The sequence below is a fragment of the Pogoniulus pusillus genome, chromosome 24, assembly GCF_015220805.1.
Source record: "Pogoniulus pusillus isolate bPogPus1 chromosome 24, bPogPus1.pri, whole genome shotgun sequence".
Taxonomy (NCBI): Eukaryota; Metazoa; Chordata; class Aves; order Piciformes; family Lybiidae; genus Pogoniulus; species Pogoniulus pusillus.
The window spans coordinates 10,072,943-10,086,899 of NC_087287.1; the positions used below are offsets into that span (position 1 = coordinate 10,072,943).

The 13,957-nt window shown below is 61.2% G+C and overlaps 4 protein-coding genes across 9 annotated transcripts in view; 1 reads left to right on the forward strand and 3 right to left on the reverse strand.

Moving 5' to 3' along the window:
- Window positions 1–633, reverse strand: part of CTNND1 (catenin delta 1) — a 29,844-nt gene extending 29,211 nt beyond the window's left edge. For 5 of the 6 annotated variants that reach the window (XM_064163469.1, XM_064163471.1, XM_064163470.1 and 2 more), the window contains exon 1: window positions 544–633. The gene's annotated coding sequence lies outside the window, so the exon portion shown is untranslated. The remainder of the gene's footprint in view (window positions 1–543) is intronic. The other variant, XM_064163472.1, reaches the window with a different exon arrangement.
- A 6,443-nt stretch (window positions 634–7,076) lies between these two features.
- BTBD18 (BTB domain containing 18) lies at window positions 7,077–9,490 on the forward strand. The gene is made up of 3 exons (XM_064163474.1): window positions 7,077–8,074; window positions 8,378–8,514; window positions 8,609–9,490. The coding sequence occupies exons 1-3, from the start codon at window positions 7,908–7,910 to the stop codon at window positions 9,394–9,396; spliced, it is 1,092 nt and encodes a 363-aa protein (XP_064019544.1). The 5' UTR covers window positions 7,077–7,907; the 3' UTR covers window positions 9,397–9,490.
- A 2-nt stretch (window positions 9,491–9,492) lies between these two features.
- SELENOH (selenoprotein H) lies at window positions 9,493–10,757 on the reverse strand. The gene is made up of 5 exons (XM_064163477.1): window positions 10,672–10,757; window positions 10,168–10,383; window positions 9,935–10,080; window positions 9,743–9,856; window positions 9,493–9,668 (listed from the first exon to the last, which is right to left on the reverse strand). The coding sequence occupies exons 2-4, from the start codon at window positions 10,311–10,313 to the stop codon at window positions 9,756–9,758; spliced, it is 393 nt and encodes a 130-aa protein (XP_064019547.1). The 5' UTR covers window positions 10,314–10,383; window positions 10,672–10,757; the 3' UTR covers window positions 9,493–9,668; window positions 9,743–9,755.
- A 418-nt stretch (window positions 10,758–11,175) lies between these two features.
- Window positions 11,176–13,764, reverse strand: TMX2 (thioredoxin related transmembrane protein 2). The gene is made up of 8 exons (XM_064163475.1): window positions 13,522–13,764; window positions 12,862–12,922; window positions 12,569–12,682; window positions 12,123–12,199; window positions 11,940–12,046; window positions 11,771–11,836; window positions 11,520–11,649; window positions 11,176–11,414 (listed from the first exon to the last, which is right to left on the reverse strand). The coding sequence occupies exons 1-8, from the start codon at window positions 13,708–13,710 to the stop codon at window positions 11,268–11,270; spliced, it is 891 nt and encodes a 296-aa protein (XP_064019545.1). The 5' UTR covers window positions 13,711–13,764; the 3' UTR covers window positions 11,176–11,267.
- Window positions 13,765–13,957: the final 193 nt, after the last annotated feature.

A 13,957-nucleotide genomic window follows, 5' to 3' on the forward strand; every position in this document is an offset into this window, starting at 1 on the left:
CGGCGGGGCCCAGCGCCGGTCCCCGCACAAAGGCAACGAGGAGCAGGGGGGGGCCGGTGCCGGCCGCGAGGAGCTGGCACACGGGCTGCCTTTGTTCCGGGGAGGCAGAGCAGCGGAGACGACGGGCCGGCACCCTGCGCGGAGTGGGGCGGCCGCCCGACCCCGCCGCCTTTGTGTTGCTCCCCAACGGCTCCGGGCGGGCCGGGCCCCGCCAGCGCCCCCGCCCGGGCCGGACTCCGCTGTCCCGACCGGCCCCGTGGGGCGCGGTCCCCGCCTGGTACCCAGCTCCCGGGCAGTGGTCCCCGCCCTAGCACCCGGCTCCGCGGCAGCGGCGAGCCACCGGGGTCCGACTTCAACCGGCCCCGGAAAGAGAACACAGGCGAGTCCAGGTAGCACTGGGAGGGCCGCGGGGAGAGGGACGGGCCTCCCCCTCCCGTCGCGGAGGCGTGCGGCGCCCAGTTGGCGCCGGCCCGCACCAGCTTCCCATCCCCCCACCCCACTCCCTAGGCAGGCGGCGACAGGGACGCCAAGAGCGGGACTCACCGTGGCCGGACTCTTCGGCGGACGGGGGGGCACGGGGGAAAGGGCGGTCCAGCCCCGCGGCGGCGCTACAGCCACCCGGCCCGCTCCGCAGGGACCGGCGAGACGAGAGGCGAGGCGCCCAGTAACGTGCGAGCGCTGCAGGTGGTGCCCAGGTCCGCACGGTGCCGGTGGAAGCCAAACAGTCGGTGGGGTCGGGCCGGGCCTGGCCGCGCCGTGCGCCCCGCGCCGCTCCCGCACCTAAAATGGAAGTTGCGCCGGTGGGGCGGGGCCAGACGAGGCTCCGCCTCCGGCGTCACGCGTCTCGACCAATGGCAGGCGGAGCTGGACGCCGCCCGGCTCGCCGTTGGCGCCCGCGGCTGGAGGGGGCGAGTCGAGACCGCTCGGGGCTGGGCCGGTGGGGTCTGTCCCGTGGGCTCTGCCCGGGGATCCGCGTTCCCCTAGCCGGGTCTCCTTTTGGGTAAGGGCTCACTCCAGGACAGGATCTGCCCAGGGAGAGGCGATCTGGGGTGCAGGTTTGCTGCTGGGGGCGGTGGGGCGAGAGGGTTTCTCGTGGCCGCCCTGTCACGCTGGAATTGAGGTGACACGTGTGACCCCATCCAGGGTGCAATTTGCCCAGGGTCAGGACTCGGGAGAGTGATGGACTGCAGACCCTCAGAGGGGTCGCCCTTTCCGCCTGGCTCTCTGGAGCAGGTGCTGGTGGGAGCCCACCAGCACCGGTCCCAGGGGAGCACTACGAGCCCTCCAGCCTGGCTTGGAGCTAAGAATTCAGCCTGGATGGGTTCTGCCCCTTGCACGTACCAGTGTGTCCCACAGGTTCCTACTCATGGAAATGCAAGAAGGGGGGGTAGAACCAGTACCGAGGGATGGAAATACTGCTAGCCAGTCCAGGGGAAGGGACCTAAAAGCCCCCGGGAGTGACTGTGCCCGGTTTTGAGAAGCTTTTGTGTGGCCAAAGCTGTATGGACAGGCAAAGGACTGCCAATACGGGGAGGGCTGGCAGAGTGCCGTGAAAGCCAGATTAGACGAGCCGGGGGTGGCATGCAGTGGTAAGGGTGCCTTTTGCAGCAGGTGGGAAAGGAAATGCCAGCACCACACAGCCAAAGCCATCCTGCTCTGCCTGGCTTCCGAAGCACCAAACCAAGCAGTGCTGCTGTCCCTGCTAGTGTGGAGAAATAACAGAGGGGGACCTGGAGGGTCCTCAGGCAGGAAATTTAAACGTGAGGTTTAATAATTGCAGCTAATCCCGTCAGAGAATTGTAACCAGCATGGGGAGCAGTGTCACTTCCCAGGGCCTGCTGCTGCCACTCCATGGCTCTGGGAGCACAGCATGGGCATGAAGCAGCTGCCAGCACTCCATTACTTGGACACTGGTGGTGGAGGATCTCTCCTTCCCTGGGGAGGTGAGGAGGTGATGCTCAGCCTGCCCCTCCCCATGTTCCACGGCTCACCTGGGAGGGTACACATCCAGATCCCCTGAAGGTGACAGCTTTCTGCTTGCCTCTGGTCCTGGGCTGTCGGGATTGAGGCAGTGGGGAGAGCCCCACCTGCTCCTGATTGCCAGACGGTTAGTGAGGTAATGACCAGAGGAAAAGGGGTGAGGGAGGTTTTGGGTGGGGACAGGTGATTCTCAGGGTAAATATGCATTGCTTGGTGAGGCAAGGATGGGGTGGGGGAGATGTGATAGCAGCCTGCAAATGTTTGGAGGAGGTAATCCCCGGCCAGGGTGGAGTTTGCTAAGGGTGGTGCAAGAGGGTGTAATGGGGAGAAATAGGTTCAGTACATGCGAAGGGCACATTTAGGAGATTAATGAGTCATGGGACCCCCAAACTCTCCCTGATGTTTGATTATAATGAGGGTCACCCAGCCTGCTGGATATAAAGTCAGGAGAGCTGCCCTCTGGCCCTCCTAGGGAGAAGAGATGTTTTTTCACCCCATAGTGGGAAACTTCTCATGCATCTTCATCCTTGCTGTCACCCAAACTGAGCAAGTCAGGGCCTTTTTCAGCCCTGTGTCTTCATTGAGAGCTGCTCCTGGAACTCAAACAATCTTTGTCTGCCCTCCCCTTCTCTTGCTCACACAAGGGGGAAGGTCCCTTGGAGCCTCATCAGTGTGAATCTCTGCAAAGAAGAGCCCTTGCTTGCCTGTGCCCAGGATTTCTGACACCTCTGAAGGGACAGCTCTCCCTCACAAAAAGGCATTGGGGATACCCTGCTCCTCCACCCAACAGAAATTGCCACAGTGTGCCCATGAGGGCCCCAGCCCAGGTTGTTTGGACAAAAGACTTTTAGTGAGGTGCACACGTGGGCCTGCTGTGTCACACAAACCCCCTGCCCTTGACAAAGCATGGCTGAAAACAGCATGTAACCTTGAGTGCTAGTATGGGGGATCCACAGATGAGGCTGTTCCACATCAGCTCACAACTTAGTTCAGCCCACTGGGAGATTCTAAACACAGCCTCTGGTGCCCTTCCTCACACTCCCCTGTCACTATTGAATTGCCTGGTCCTCACCCTCTGGAAGGTGAGTGGCCAGGAGCAGGGTGCCTAGGGAGTCATGCTAAAGCTTCATCTGTGTGTAAAAGCCTGGCAGACACAGGCAGCACGACGCAGTGTGTGCAGGGGAGAGCATGAGGCATATGGCTGCCCCTGACATGGACAGCAGGCAAGTGCCTGCTGGCACAGAAAGTCTGCTGAGCCAGGTACAATGCTGCATTGCTGCTGTTTCAGTCAGCCTAGAAATTTAACAGTCTTCAAAGTCTTTAGTTTCTTCACAGATGAAACACACCACTGCTGATGAAACACCTCTGCTGGCTCTGCGCTGGATCTGGAGCCTGATCTCTTTGAAGGCAGGAGAGTGCCTCTTGTCCTGAGGGCTGCAGGATGGAGCTGGATAGGGCCTATCTGTACATGGCCACCTTGAGCTTCTGACTCAGAGGCCAGCAGCTCCAGAATGCCCAACAGTGTCTGCCTCCTTCTGAAGGCAGGCTGGATCTTCGTCCTCTGATTTCAGTGTGCCCAGCAGCAGATCATGCTCTTGTTTGAATACAGCTCCCATGGCAGCCTGTCCCACTTCTTCCTGGGGAGAAGAGATGTGGGAAGAATTGCCCTCTTTTACAGTAATTGTGTGTAATAACATCTTGCACATCCCCTTTCATCCTGCAGCGCTGCTGATGCCTTATCCAGACGAGACACCCAGAAGATGCAGCCACCACCGGAACAGGGCAAGACAACTTGTTTACCAGGCAGAGCAGTGCTCCTGGGCAGTGGAGGGCCAGAGGAAGGGGAGGCTGCCGGCCCGGGTCCTACAAAGGCTGCTCAGAGATGGCCTGCATTGTTCTGTGTCAGAACAACAAGGCGCTTCCGCAGCCCCTTTCCTATGGGAATCCCAACAGGTTGTTGTCTTCTTCCCCCTGCACGAGGGTAATTGTGGCACTGAGGGGTGACACGACTCCTCTGTCACATGGCAGTGTTAAAGGGGAGGAGGGAAGCTGGGGTTGCTGGAGTCTTTCAGCCTGAATCTGAAGACGCCAGGCAGTAAAGCAAGTCCACAGCCCACCCTGACACCTTCCCAGAGCAGCACTGGGCAGCTCCACATGCTTGGCACAAAGTTCAGCCACAGGAAAGTGAGGTACCTGCCTCCAGCTGTGTTTGAGCTCTCCCCTGCCTGCAAACCGGCTGCAGCAAACCTTTTGATGCCTGCCCTTGCTGCATCCCAACAGGCCAAATTCCTGATACATCCCTGGCTCAAATGCACAAGATTTCCACTGCATCATGCATGGAAATCTCTCCCAACCCCACAATGATCTCGCACTAAGAGACTTGCAGTCTCCTCTTCTTCCTCTTTCCACCTCCAGCTCCCTTCCCAGCCACGGACCCCTGCCTTCATCCTTCCCTTCTGTGGCAGCTGCAGCCAAGTATGAGGTGCTTCCCAAGAACGGGGGAAGAGAGGCAGGTCCTGTGCTGCAGTGTAGCAACAGAAGCAAAAAGAGGCATTGCTAGAAAACAATCACAGCTGTTGGGAGTCCCATGATAAGAACCTCCTTTTTCCTGACGAACGCAGAATCTGCTGATCTGGGGGCTAGGCAGCCGCCGGGAAGACGTGACTTGTCCTTTGGAGAGGCCTCTCTTCCCACCAACAGCAGAGGGAGCCTGGATAACCAGCGCTCCTTTGGGCCACCTCCAGACCGAGCCACCTTCCCTGCTCAGGAAGCCCAACCAGGAGATAAACCCTCTCAGCATTCCCGATCCGCTGAGTCACCCGGGAGCCGTGCCCAGCCGCTCGCCCAGGACGGGCGCCTGAGTCCCTAGCAAAGTGAAGCACAGGCTGTGTCTCAGGTAACCAGCTTCAGAGCACCTGAAAGTGGACAGAGAGATTCACTGTCCTACGCGTTCTGCTGGTGCGGCAGCAGGAGCCTCAGTCGCCAATCCTGGCAGCAAGTACAGATGTCAATGTTTAAAGAGGGGTCAAGGTGACAAAAGGGCGTTCGATGCTTTTTTCCCAGTGCAGGTTATCTTGCTCTGGGCACTAGAAAAAGTGACGCTCATGAAAGGCCTCTTTTGTGTATCTACAATGGGAGCATTTTGTACTATCACCAGGTCATATATCAGTACATTTTAGGGACAGGACAAGGCTACTGGCGAGGCAGGACAGGCAGCACCGCAGCTGTGGGGGATGCAATGGAGGAGTGGGCTTTGTGTGACGGGGATTAGTGCTGCCACCTCTGTGAGACACTGAAAACACCCCCAAGGCAAAGGGCTCCTCGCTTGAAATGCTCAAACCACCCCAAAACAAAGGACCCAACATCTCTCACAGGCCAGGGCTGTGTCTTCCTGCCAAAGTGGCCCTGTGACCCCATTGTCCACCACAGACCCCAGGGGCAGGGGAATACCTGTGGCATGTTCCCTAGTCCAGGGAGGCTTGCACAGCAGCAGTGGATACAGGGGAGCTGTTCTGCACAGCACAGGCATCATGCTTCCAGAGCTGAGAGGCTTTGTTCCTCCTGTTAGAGCCCTCATTCATCTCTGCTTCTCCTGCAGATGGAAGAGCCACCAGTACTCCTGAGCATGTCTCTGGACAGGGATAGACATAGTGTGCTCACCCTGTTATTAACCCTGCCTCTAGGATGGCTTCAGGAATGGGAGGAAGGGCACAGAGGGACACGAGAGGGAGGGAAGAGCCCAGCCGTGCCTTGGCATCTTTCCTGGGGTGGACAAGCAACCACAGCTCATTCCTCTGCAGCTGGAGCAGGGTGACCAGCTGACCACCTCAGCCTCAACTAGCCTGGGAGGGGATTCCTCAAGTCATATGAAAGGCAGGAAAGGAGACGCTGGACACATCTCCTCTCCTGACAACTGGTTCTCTTGGCAAAGCAGGCAGCCTTTCTATCTCTCCTTGCTGTATGGCTGCACAAGCACTCAGTGAGCCTGACCACAGGAAGCAAATCTGATTCCCAAGCCAGCAATCAAGATTTGGGCTCCTCCAGTGCTTGGGATACTGCCTCACCTGCTTATGTTGGGGAGGGATTCCTACAATACCAGTGCCTTAGGATTTTGTAATGTCACTGCACTCAGGCTCTGTGACATTTCCTTGCTCTCCCAGTCCCCACTGGAAAATTATTTCTGCTGATGAGGTCCCTTTATGTGCAGGCTCTCCAAAAGAGCACCTGCTTGCACCTCAGTCTTGGCTGGAGAAGCTTTCCACTCATCTCCCGATCCCCAGGCAGTACACTCCCCCTCTCCCTACTCTGCCTTCTCAATGTGGTTAAGTCCAGGTGGCTCCTCGCATCCGAGAGCCAGTTATGTCTTTGCTGTGTGCTTGCAGAGGTCTTCTCTGAAGCTGAAAGTACTTCCCAAGGGGAGCTTTCCAGGTTTGGGACACAGGTATGGGGGCTGCTGTGGAACTGCAGGCAATTGGCAGGTGGAGGATGGTTTGAAACCCTGAGGCTGCAGTGTTCAGGCTTTGACATCAGAAGGCCAACCCCTCTGACAGTGTCTGAGTCCTTCTGCTCTTGCTGAATCCAGGCTTTCCAAGGGATGGCTCCAATCATTGTAATTCCAAAAGATTGCAAGGTGTGGGGGAGGAAACATCTCCATTTCCCTTCTATTTTTAAGAACACAGGATAGCACTTTGATATAAAATTACTTGTTTTTCTCTATCCCTCAGTATTTATGGCCAGGCTCCAAGCCAGCCGAGGTCAGTGGAAAGACTGCCACTAACCTCAGCAGCCACTGGCCCAGGCTTATCCTCAGGCGCTTTCTTTCTTGTGTTAGTTTTGCACACAGCAAAAACAGAGGGAGAAAACCACCCTCATAGGTCAAACTAGATGAAAATCCATCTGCAAAGCCGTGGAAAATATCAAGGGGTGATACCACACTTGAAAACTTCGTAGGTTTAAAATCCATGGTGTCATCCAGACTCCTATTCTTCCGCAGCTCTTGAAACTTCCACCCACTTTGGTTGTTTGTGGGAGCAGCAAACGTCTCCGGGCAGTCGGGCCGGGATCATTAGATCTGTTGTTCATGCGTGCGGAGTGACTGACGCAGATGTTTTTACAATAGATGCTTTATGAAATGACAAAATACTTTCAGACTAAGTAGGCAGCATCGTTTGCATGAAGGGCGGCTTGCAAAGCGCCCACCGTCTCATCCTTCCCTGCAGAAACCCGCTGCCCCTGGGCATGCCCGGCTCCTCCCGAGAGGCCGCAAATGCAGAGCTCCTCACACGCAAGGCCACGGTAGACTCTGAAAATCCCGAACGAGGCCTGATACAGGGCTCTGAAAACATGAAATCCCAGGCCAGCCTGCCAGGAGAGGCTGCTCTGCAGGCAGCACCCGCCGCTATTTATTGGGAGCGTTCAGGAGTCACCCTGATAGCGACCAGAGCCCACAGAGCTCGCTGCCCAGGGCACAGCTCATCCGCCCGCTCTGGCAAGTAGGGGCGAAGGGCAGGGCAGACCTCTGCTCCTCCTCACGCCCTGCCCCGCGGGGGCGGTGGGACTCGAGAGCAGCCCTCGGCAGGGACGCAGGGGTCCCGCAGCCCGTCACTTCAGTGGCACCGAGGCCCGGAGGCCGCCTTCGGACAAGCGCAACACAGGAGCCTGCGGCTTCGACCCCGCTTGCCCAGCTGCAGCGCCGCCAGAGGGGGCAGAGAGAAGGGGCAGGGGCCACAGTCGAGGGGGGTTCAGCAGAGGCGTTCGTCTTGGCGGAAAGGCTCTGCCACGAACGGCCTCTGCCGAAAGCTTTCGGGTCGAGTACATGCGTCCCTCCAGCCGTCGCCCCCTACCACCCCGTCGCACCCAGCCAGCGCCCCGCCCCCGCGCTCCTCCCGCCACGGACCCTCTGCCGCGTCTCCATTGGCCGACAGGTTATGATTGGGTGCGGGACGAACCAATGGCGAGGCTGCCGCTGGGCGGAGCGAGCTGATGGGCCACGCCGGGCGGTGGGTGCGAGGCGATCGGGTGCTGCGGGTGCGCTGCTCTCAGCTCTCGCTCTCCCCTCGGCCCCAGCTTTTTGTCAGCCATCTCTTCCTCCTCGGTAAGTACGCGGCGGGCACAGGGCTGCCGGCCGGGGCGGGGAGGGGGTGGACGCGGGCCGAGCCAGGGCACGCGGCTGGCGGGCGGCAGACCCGGGCCCGTCGTCCCTGGCGCCCTCTGGTGGCGCATCGGAGCTTCGTGGCTTGGCCGGCACGCGCGGCCTTCCGAGCCTTCGCACGGCAGCGGGGCCCCGACGGAGGGGGTTTTGCAGGGTGCCGTACACGCGATGCTGCTGCCGCGCCGGGCCTCCTGCACCCTAGCCCCAAACCACTCGGTCCGGCCCCAGCACTGCTCTGTCTTGCAGGCTGCCCATGGGCTCTCCGGCGGCCGCCCGGCGGCTGCTCTACCGCAGCACCCGCCTGCTCCGCGCGGCCTTCCAGCACCTCTACCAGCAGCAGCAGCGAGCCGATGTCTTCTGCGACGCGCTCCTCCAAGCTGAAGGTGAGCAATAGCACGGCCCGGCCCGGGTCCCTGCCACCCCCAGGAGAGGGCCACGGCAGATTTCAGAGTGGTGACAGCCGCTGTTGCTTCACAGGAGGGACGGTGGTGGCCCACTGCTGCATCCTCTCTGTCTGCAGCCCCTTTTTCAGGGAGCAGCTGGGCCAGGAGCTGCCGCCTCGGGGTCACAGAGTGGTGCTGGAGCTGGGAGGGCTGAAGATTGGGGTGCTGCGCAAGCTGGTGCACTTCCTCTACACTGCTGAGCTGGAGGCCACGCAGGACGAAGTGCAGGAGGTGCTTGCAGCTGCCCGCCTCCTCCGTGTCACCGAGCTCGAGTCACTGCAGCTCCAGGGGGGACGTCTGGTGAGGTTGGGGCCCCCGCGGCACCTCAACCGCTCCTGCCTGGGCCCCACACAGCACAGCTGCCCAGTGGAGGCGGATGGCAGGGCTGAGCCCAGGGGGGACAGCAGCACCCCCAGGAGCACCAGCGTCTCCCCGCGGGGGCAGTCATGCTTTCCAGGGACCGCACGCCCCAGCCCGGTGGGGCGGGTGAAGCTGCGGAAGGTGGAGAGCAAGGGCTGCTGGGAGGTGGTACGGGACCGGCAGCCACCAGCTGCTGTGGCAGTCGCCAGCGAAGGAGTGACAGAACCGGAGCGACACCCGGATGCAGGAGCACTGGGGCAAGCGGGCAAGCACTCCTCACACCGGCGGAACCCCCAGGGAGTCTGGAAGAAGCAGGGCTGTGGGCAAGTGGTGCCCACAGGGGACCCCAAGGAAGAGGAGGTGGACGTGGGGACGGTGGAGCCGTGTCTGCCCCCTGGCACTGTCTGTGCTTGGCCCTGCCCCTCATCTGAGTCGGATGAGGAAGTAGATATCCTCACCTAGGGGAACTTGCTCTTTTCCCCCACTGCCCACGCTCAGGGCACTGCAGGAAGGGCTACTCTTACCCCATGACATAAAAATAAAGCACTGGAGCTGTGCTGTGGGGCTGCTTAACTTTATTGGGGAATGGCAGGGAGGATGAAGGGGAGCCAGGGGGTCCAGCAGTGGCTGCTCATGGTAGAGCTACAGCATCAGAGACGGGACTGAGGCTGGCAGGTGCCCCCCACTTCATCTCATCTCTTCATAGACGCTCATGCCACGGGTGACAGCCCTGGCTGGGGAGAAAGGACAGTTAGCGTGTGGTCCCAGTCCCCCTTCCTGACCCTGTCTTCACCCTGACTCTGTTTACCTGGCTGCCCCTTCTATGCCAAGCTGCTCTTCAGAGCTTCCACCACAGCCTCCGGCTGAGGAAACTTCAGTTTACGAGGGGGACCCTTCCCAATGCCGCTCCACAGCTCCACGGCTGGGTAACACAAAAGGGGGGTGGGTCAGGGGCGGCCAGGAGGCTTCCCCCATCCTCCCCGGCAGCCCCAGCACTCACTGCTGCCGTCCTCCTTCACCAGGGACACCTCGAAGCTGTTCCTGCGCGGCTGCCGGGGGTTGATCTCCACGGGGAGGTGCGCCGCGGCTCGGCGCAGGGCCTCGCTCAGCGCCGCCGCGTTCCGCCCGTACACCCGTCAGCTCTTACTGGGGACAGACGCCGCGGGGGGGGGGGGGTCAGTACTCGAAGGGGACTCCCAGGACCCCCCCACTTCGGCACCCGGCCCGGCTCACCAATGCTCGATGACGATGCGGGGGCCAGTGTCCCCCGCACTGCTCTCGCCCTCGGGACGAGCCCGCTTCCGCGGGGACCCCGCCTGCTCCGATGCCTCGGCCGCCGCCGACTGCTGCGCCCCGCGCTTTCTACCGCGGGGAGCCATCCCGGGCCGGGAGGGTAACGTCTGACGAGAAGGTGGAGCTCGGAACAGCGAGGGCACGACCCGGGTCTCGCTGTGGATGAAGTAAAAGACAGGTTCCCGTCGGGACCCTGCTACAGAATAGAATCAAGGGTGAGAGCTCGGAGATTCACTATGGGGGGTAAGGAGAGGCGCGCCCTGGACACGGACGCGTCGGCTGGGATGGGGGAGGGCGCAGGAACCCCGGTTTGGGAAAAACGGGTCCCGGGGCCGCTGCAGCGCTGAAAGAGCAAGGGCAGAAGCAACGGCCGGTACAGGCACGACGGGGAGCCGGAGCCAGCTCAGGGCACACGCCGCCAGGGCCCGCCGCACCGCCTCCTACCTGCCTCGCCGACCACGTGCCGGGACCGAGGAGCACCGCGCCAGGCTCCGCCACCCGGGCAGCCCGCGGCGGGTAGGGCGTCCGAAGGGACAGTCAAGGGCTGAGCGGCGCAGCGCGGGTGCCAGGTCGACAGGCTGAGCCGCTGCTCTCTTCCCCGCCGTGGGACCCACCCTTGCCCTCCCCGCACCAGCCGTGGCGGAGCGGTCGGACCCCAGCGGCAGACAGACCACAGGCCCCCACCTCGGCCTGGTTCAGTGGTTCCGCCCGCGCCGCCAGCCCGCGGAGCGGCGCAAGCCAATAGGAACGCGGCCTCGGCGGCGATCCCGCCCCCCTTGAGCCGGGTCCCGCCCACGGTCAGGCTCATGGTCACGGTCACGGTGCCTTTATTGTCAGCGATGAAGATGAGCGTTAACCAGGTGCGGGGCTTTCCTACGGCCCTGCCCGCACCGGAGCGCTGCCTGCTTGCCAGGGGCGCAGCCGGGGCTTTCCCCACCGGGAGCAGCCCAAGGCCCGGCCAGGATAGAGGGCAGACCCCGCAAGGCCGGTGCCACCAGGATGATGGTGACGCAGTGATGGGTGATGGCACAGGACAGCTTCTATTTGTCCTTCTTAGTCTCCCCATCGGAGTGTCCAGTTGCTGCCCGTGCCCCGGCAGACTCCTCGGATCCCTCCTCCCGGGGCTTTGACTGCTTCTTGGCTTTCTGGTAGAGCTCATTGAGGTTGAACTCCCGAATGACGTTCTCCTGTAGTGGACAGACAACGATGGCACTCCAGGGACCTCCCACCCTCCCAGAGCCCCATTCCTGACCTATAAGCAGGGAAGCAGGAGGCTGGAACATCCCACCCACCTCAGAGAAAGTCCAGGACACAGCCCGGCCCTTCTTGTCAATCTGCGGTCGCCGCATAGTCTCTGTCCCACCCTGGAACAGGATAAGGGTGGGCAGCTGCTTGGTGAGGGGTGAGGTGCTGACTTTGTACCTGTGGTAGATAGGGGAGAGGCCAACGGTGACTCCCAGGCAGCGGGAAGGGGGCTGGGGGTCCCAGGGACTCTGCCCCAGCATGGACTCCACTGCCCAGCCCAGGCTATCTGTTCCCAGACCTGGTGCTGACATCCGTGTACCGGCCAACATCCACCTTCCCAAAGTGCAGCCCTGGGCAGTTGTACCTGGGAAGGACAGGGATAGGCTGTGAGTGCTGTACGTTGAGTGAAGGGCTGGCCTGAGCCCCAGCCCTGCACCTCACTGAGGGCCCTGTTCAACACCACTCACTTGAGAGAAAGGTCAGCAAAGATAGGGGCGAAAGACTGGCACTCGCTGGACCAATTGGCAAAGAACTCCACAATCCAGGTCACCCGCTTGTCCCGGTCCAGCTCCTCCTGTCACAGAGCTGCAGAGTCAGCAGAGGAGAGCAAACAGAGCTCCCCCCAGCCTCCCTGGGTAGAGGATACTTACATCTATGGTCTTGTCACTGAAATACTTGATGTACTCCGGGCCCATGTAGAGAGGAGGCTTGCAGGTCATCAGGAACACTGCAACAACAGTACCCCTGAGTGCCCCCACGCCGGGTTTGGGACAAAGCTCCTCCTTTCCCCAGAGCTGCTTGGGGAACCAAGGCATGGTAATCCCTGGGGTAGGTGCGCTTCTCTCTCAAGACACGTTCTGAGCCTATCCTTGCCCACCATTGCCCCTCCCAAGCCCGCAGACATCCCTCATGCCTGCAGCCTCCCCAGGCAATGAAGGCCACAGGTCATCCCCCTAGCAAGAGGTAGCTCTGCCTTTTCCAATTGGTGGTGTGGAGAACAACCAGTAACAAGGGGCACTGAAAAGGGAGCCAAGCTGTGTTGAGGGGGCACTGCTGCTGCCTCTGGTGTGACAGGTCCCCTTCCAGCAGGTCTCACCTATGCAGAGTGTGAGGTAGAGCAGGCCCATGCGGATGTCAAGGCGGAAGAAGAGGATGGCGTTTGCCACTTTGCTGAACATGAAGATGTTCCCAATGTGCTGCTCCACAGTGACTGTAGAACACAAAGTGGGGTAAGATATAGGACCAGATCCCCCTAGAAGACCAGGGAGGACCCTAAGGGAATGCCAGATCTGGCCCTCCAGGTCGCAACCCATCCAGCTCCTTGGTGGAGACCCTACCAGCAGCTCCACAGCCCCATGCACCCACCCCACAGCACAGGCCCCAACTCACTGGAGCGTCGGTTCTTCATCATCACAATGGCACTGAGGAACATGAGGATCTCCACCTCCCGCTGTGACAGGAGAAACAGTGTGAGTAGGAGGTGCTCATGGGACACAGCAGCTGTCCAGCGCCGCCAGACTGCAAAACCTGGGAGTGGCTACAGCTGCAATCAGCAGCTACCCTCTTGCAACCAGGCTGCTCCTGGCCCAGCCTGGCACCAGCCGTGCCAAGCCCTGCTGGCCCCTGCCAGTTCCCTGCCCCCTCCTGGAGCTCCTTTCCTTCCCGAATCCTGAGCAGAGGACATCGAGAAAAGGGAGCTGTAGGTACAGCCTCACATTTTTGCGATGCCTCAGGAGCCCCTCAGCAGCAGCCAGCTCCGCCAAAGCAGTATCGGCAGCTACTGGAATTTCCTTGCCTTTCAGACGGACCTGGGATCTGGGCCTGGAAGAGAGCCGGGCCCGGAGGTGCAAAGACTGGGAAAGGAGTGCAGACCCGGGCGCCAGGCCTCGCAGGCTGTGTAGGTAGGCGAGAAGCCAGGCCTGGGGGTGCAGGCCTAAGGAACAGGCAGGCCCAGGGGCGCAGGGACAGGTACGGGACAGCAGCAGGTCGGGGCTAGGCTCAGGGGGCGCAGGAGCAGGCCCAGCAGAGCCACAAGCCGTGCCGCCTCACCCAGTCGAAGTCGCAGGGGTTGCCGTCTTCCCGCTGCGAGGGCAGCCCTTGGCAAAGCGGCGGAACCTTGCGGACGAGCAGAAAGGCGGTGGCGAGCAGGGCGGAGAGCGGGTAGTAGGGCCGCGCCAGCCAGCGGCACAGCCCCGGCACCGAATAGAGCAGCGCCAAGACCGGCGCCAGTACCGCCATCTTCGCTGCTGCCGTACGGCTGCCGTACAGCCCCTCGCCGCCTATTGGACCGCCCAGCTGCTCATCCGCAGGAGGCGGAACTTCCACCCTGCGGCCCAATAGCGAGCCGCGGTATCACCACGCCCCGTGCCGCCGCGGGCCAATGAGGAGCAGGAGAGCAGCAGCCAGTCAAAAGGCTGGGGTCCGGTCTCCCCTAGCAACGGGGAAGGGGGCGGGGCCTGGGAGGTGCTCGGCCAATCCCGTCCGG

What these genes read in the sequence shown, in the direction of transcription:
- TMX2 (XM_064163475.1), bottom strand. Translation starts at nt 13,710, where the DNA reads ATGGCGGTACTGGCGCCGGTCTTGGCGCTGCTCTATTCGGTGCCGGGG. An exon ending in GATGAAGAACCGACGCTCCA is followed by an intron (nt 12,683 to 12,861) that starts GTGAGTTGGGGC and finishes TGTGTTCTACAG; the next exon opens with TCACTGTGGAGCAGCACATT. An exon ending in TCAGTGACAAGACCATAGAT is followed by an intron (nt 12,047 to 12,122) that starts GTAAGTATCCTC and finishes GCTCTGTGACAG; the next exon opens with GAGGAGCTGGACCGGGACAA.
- BTBD18 (XM_064163474.1), top strand. Translation starts at nt 7,908, where the DNA reads ATGATTGGGTGCGGGACGAACCAATGGCGAGGCTGCCGCTGGGCGGAG. An exon ending in CAGCCATCTCTTCCTCCTCG is followed by an intron (nt 8,075 to 8,377) that starts GTAAGTACGCGG and finishes TCTGTCTTGCAG; the next exon opens with GCTGCCCATGGGCTCTCCGG. An exon ending in CGCGCTCCTCCAAGCTGAAG is followed by an intron (nt 8,515 to 8,608) that starts GTGAGCAATAGC and finishes GTTGCTTCACAG; the next exon opens with GAGGGACGGTGGTGGCCCAC.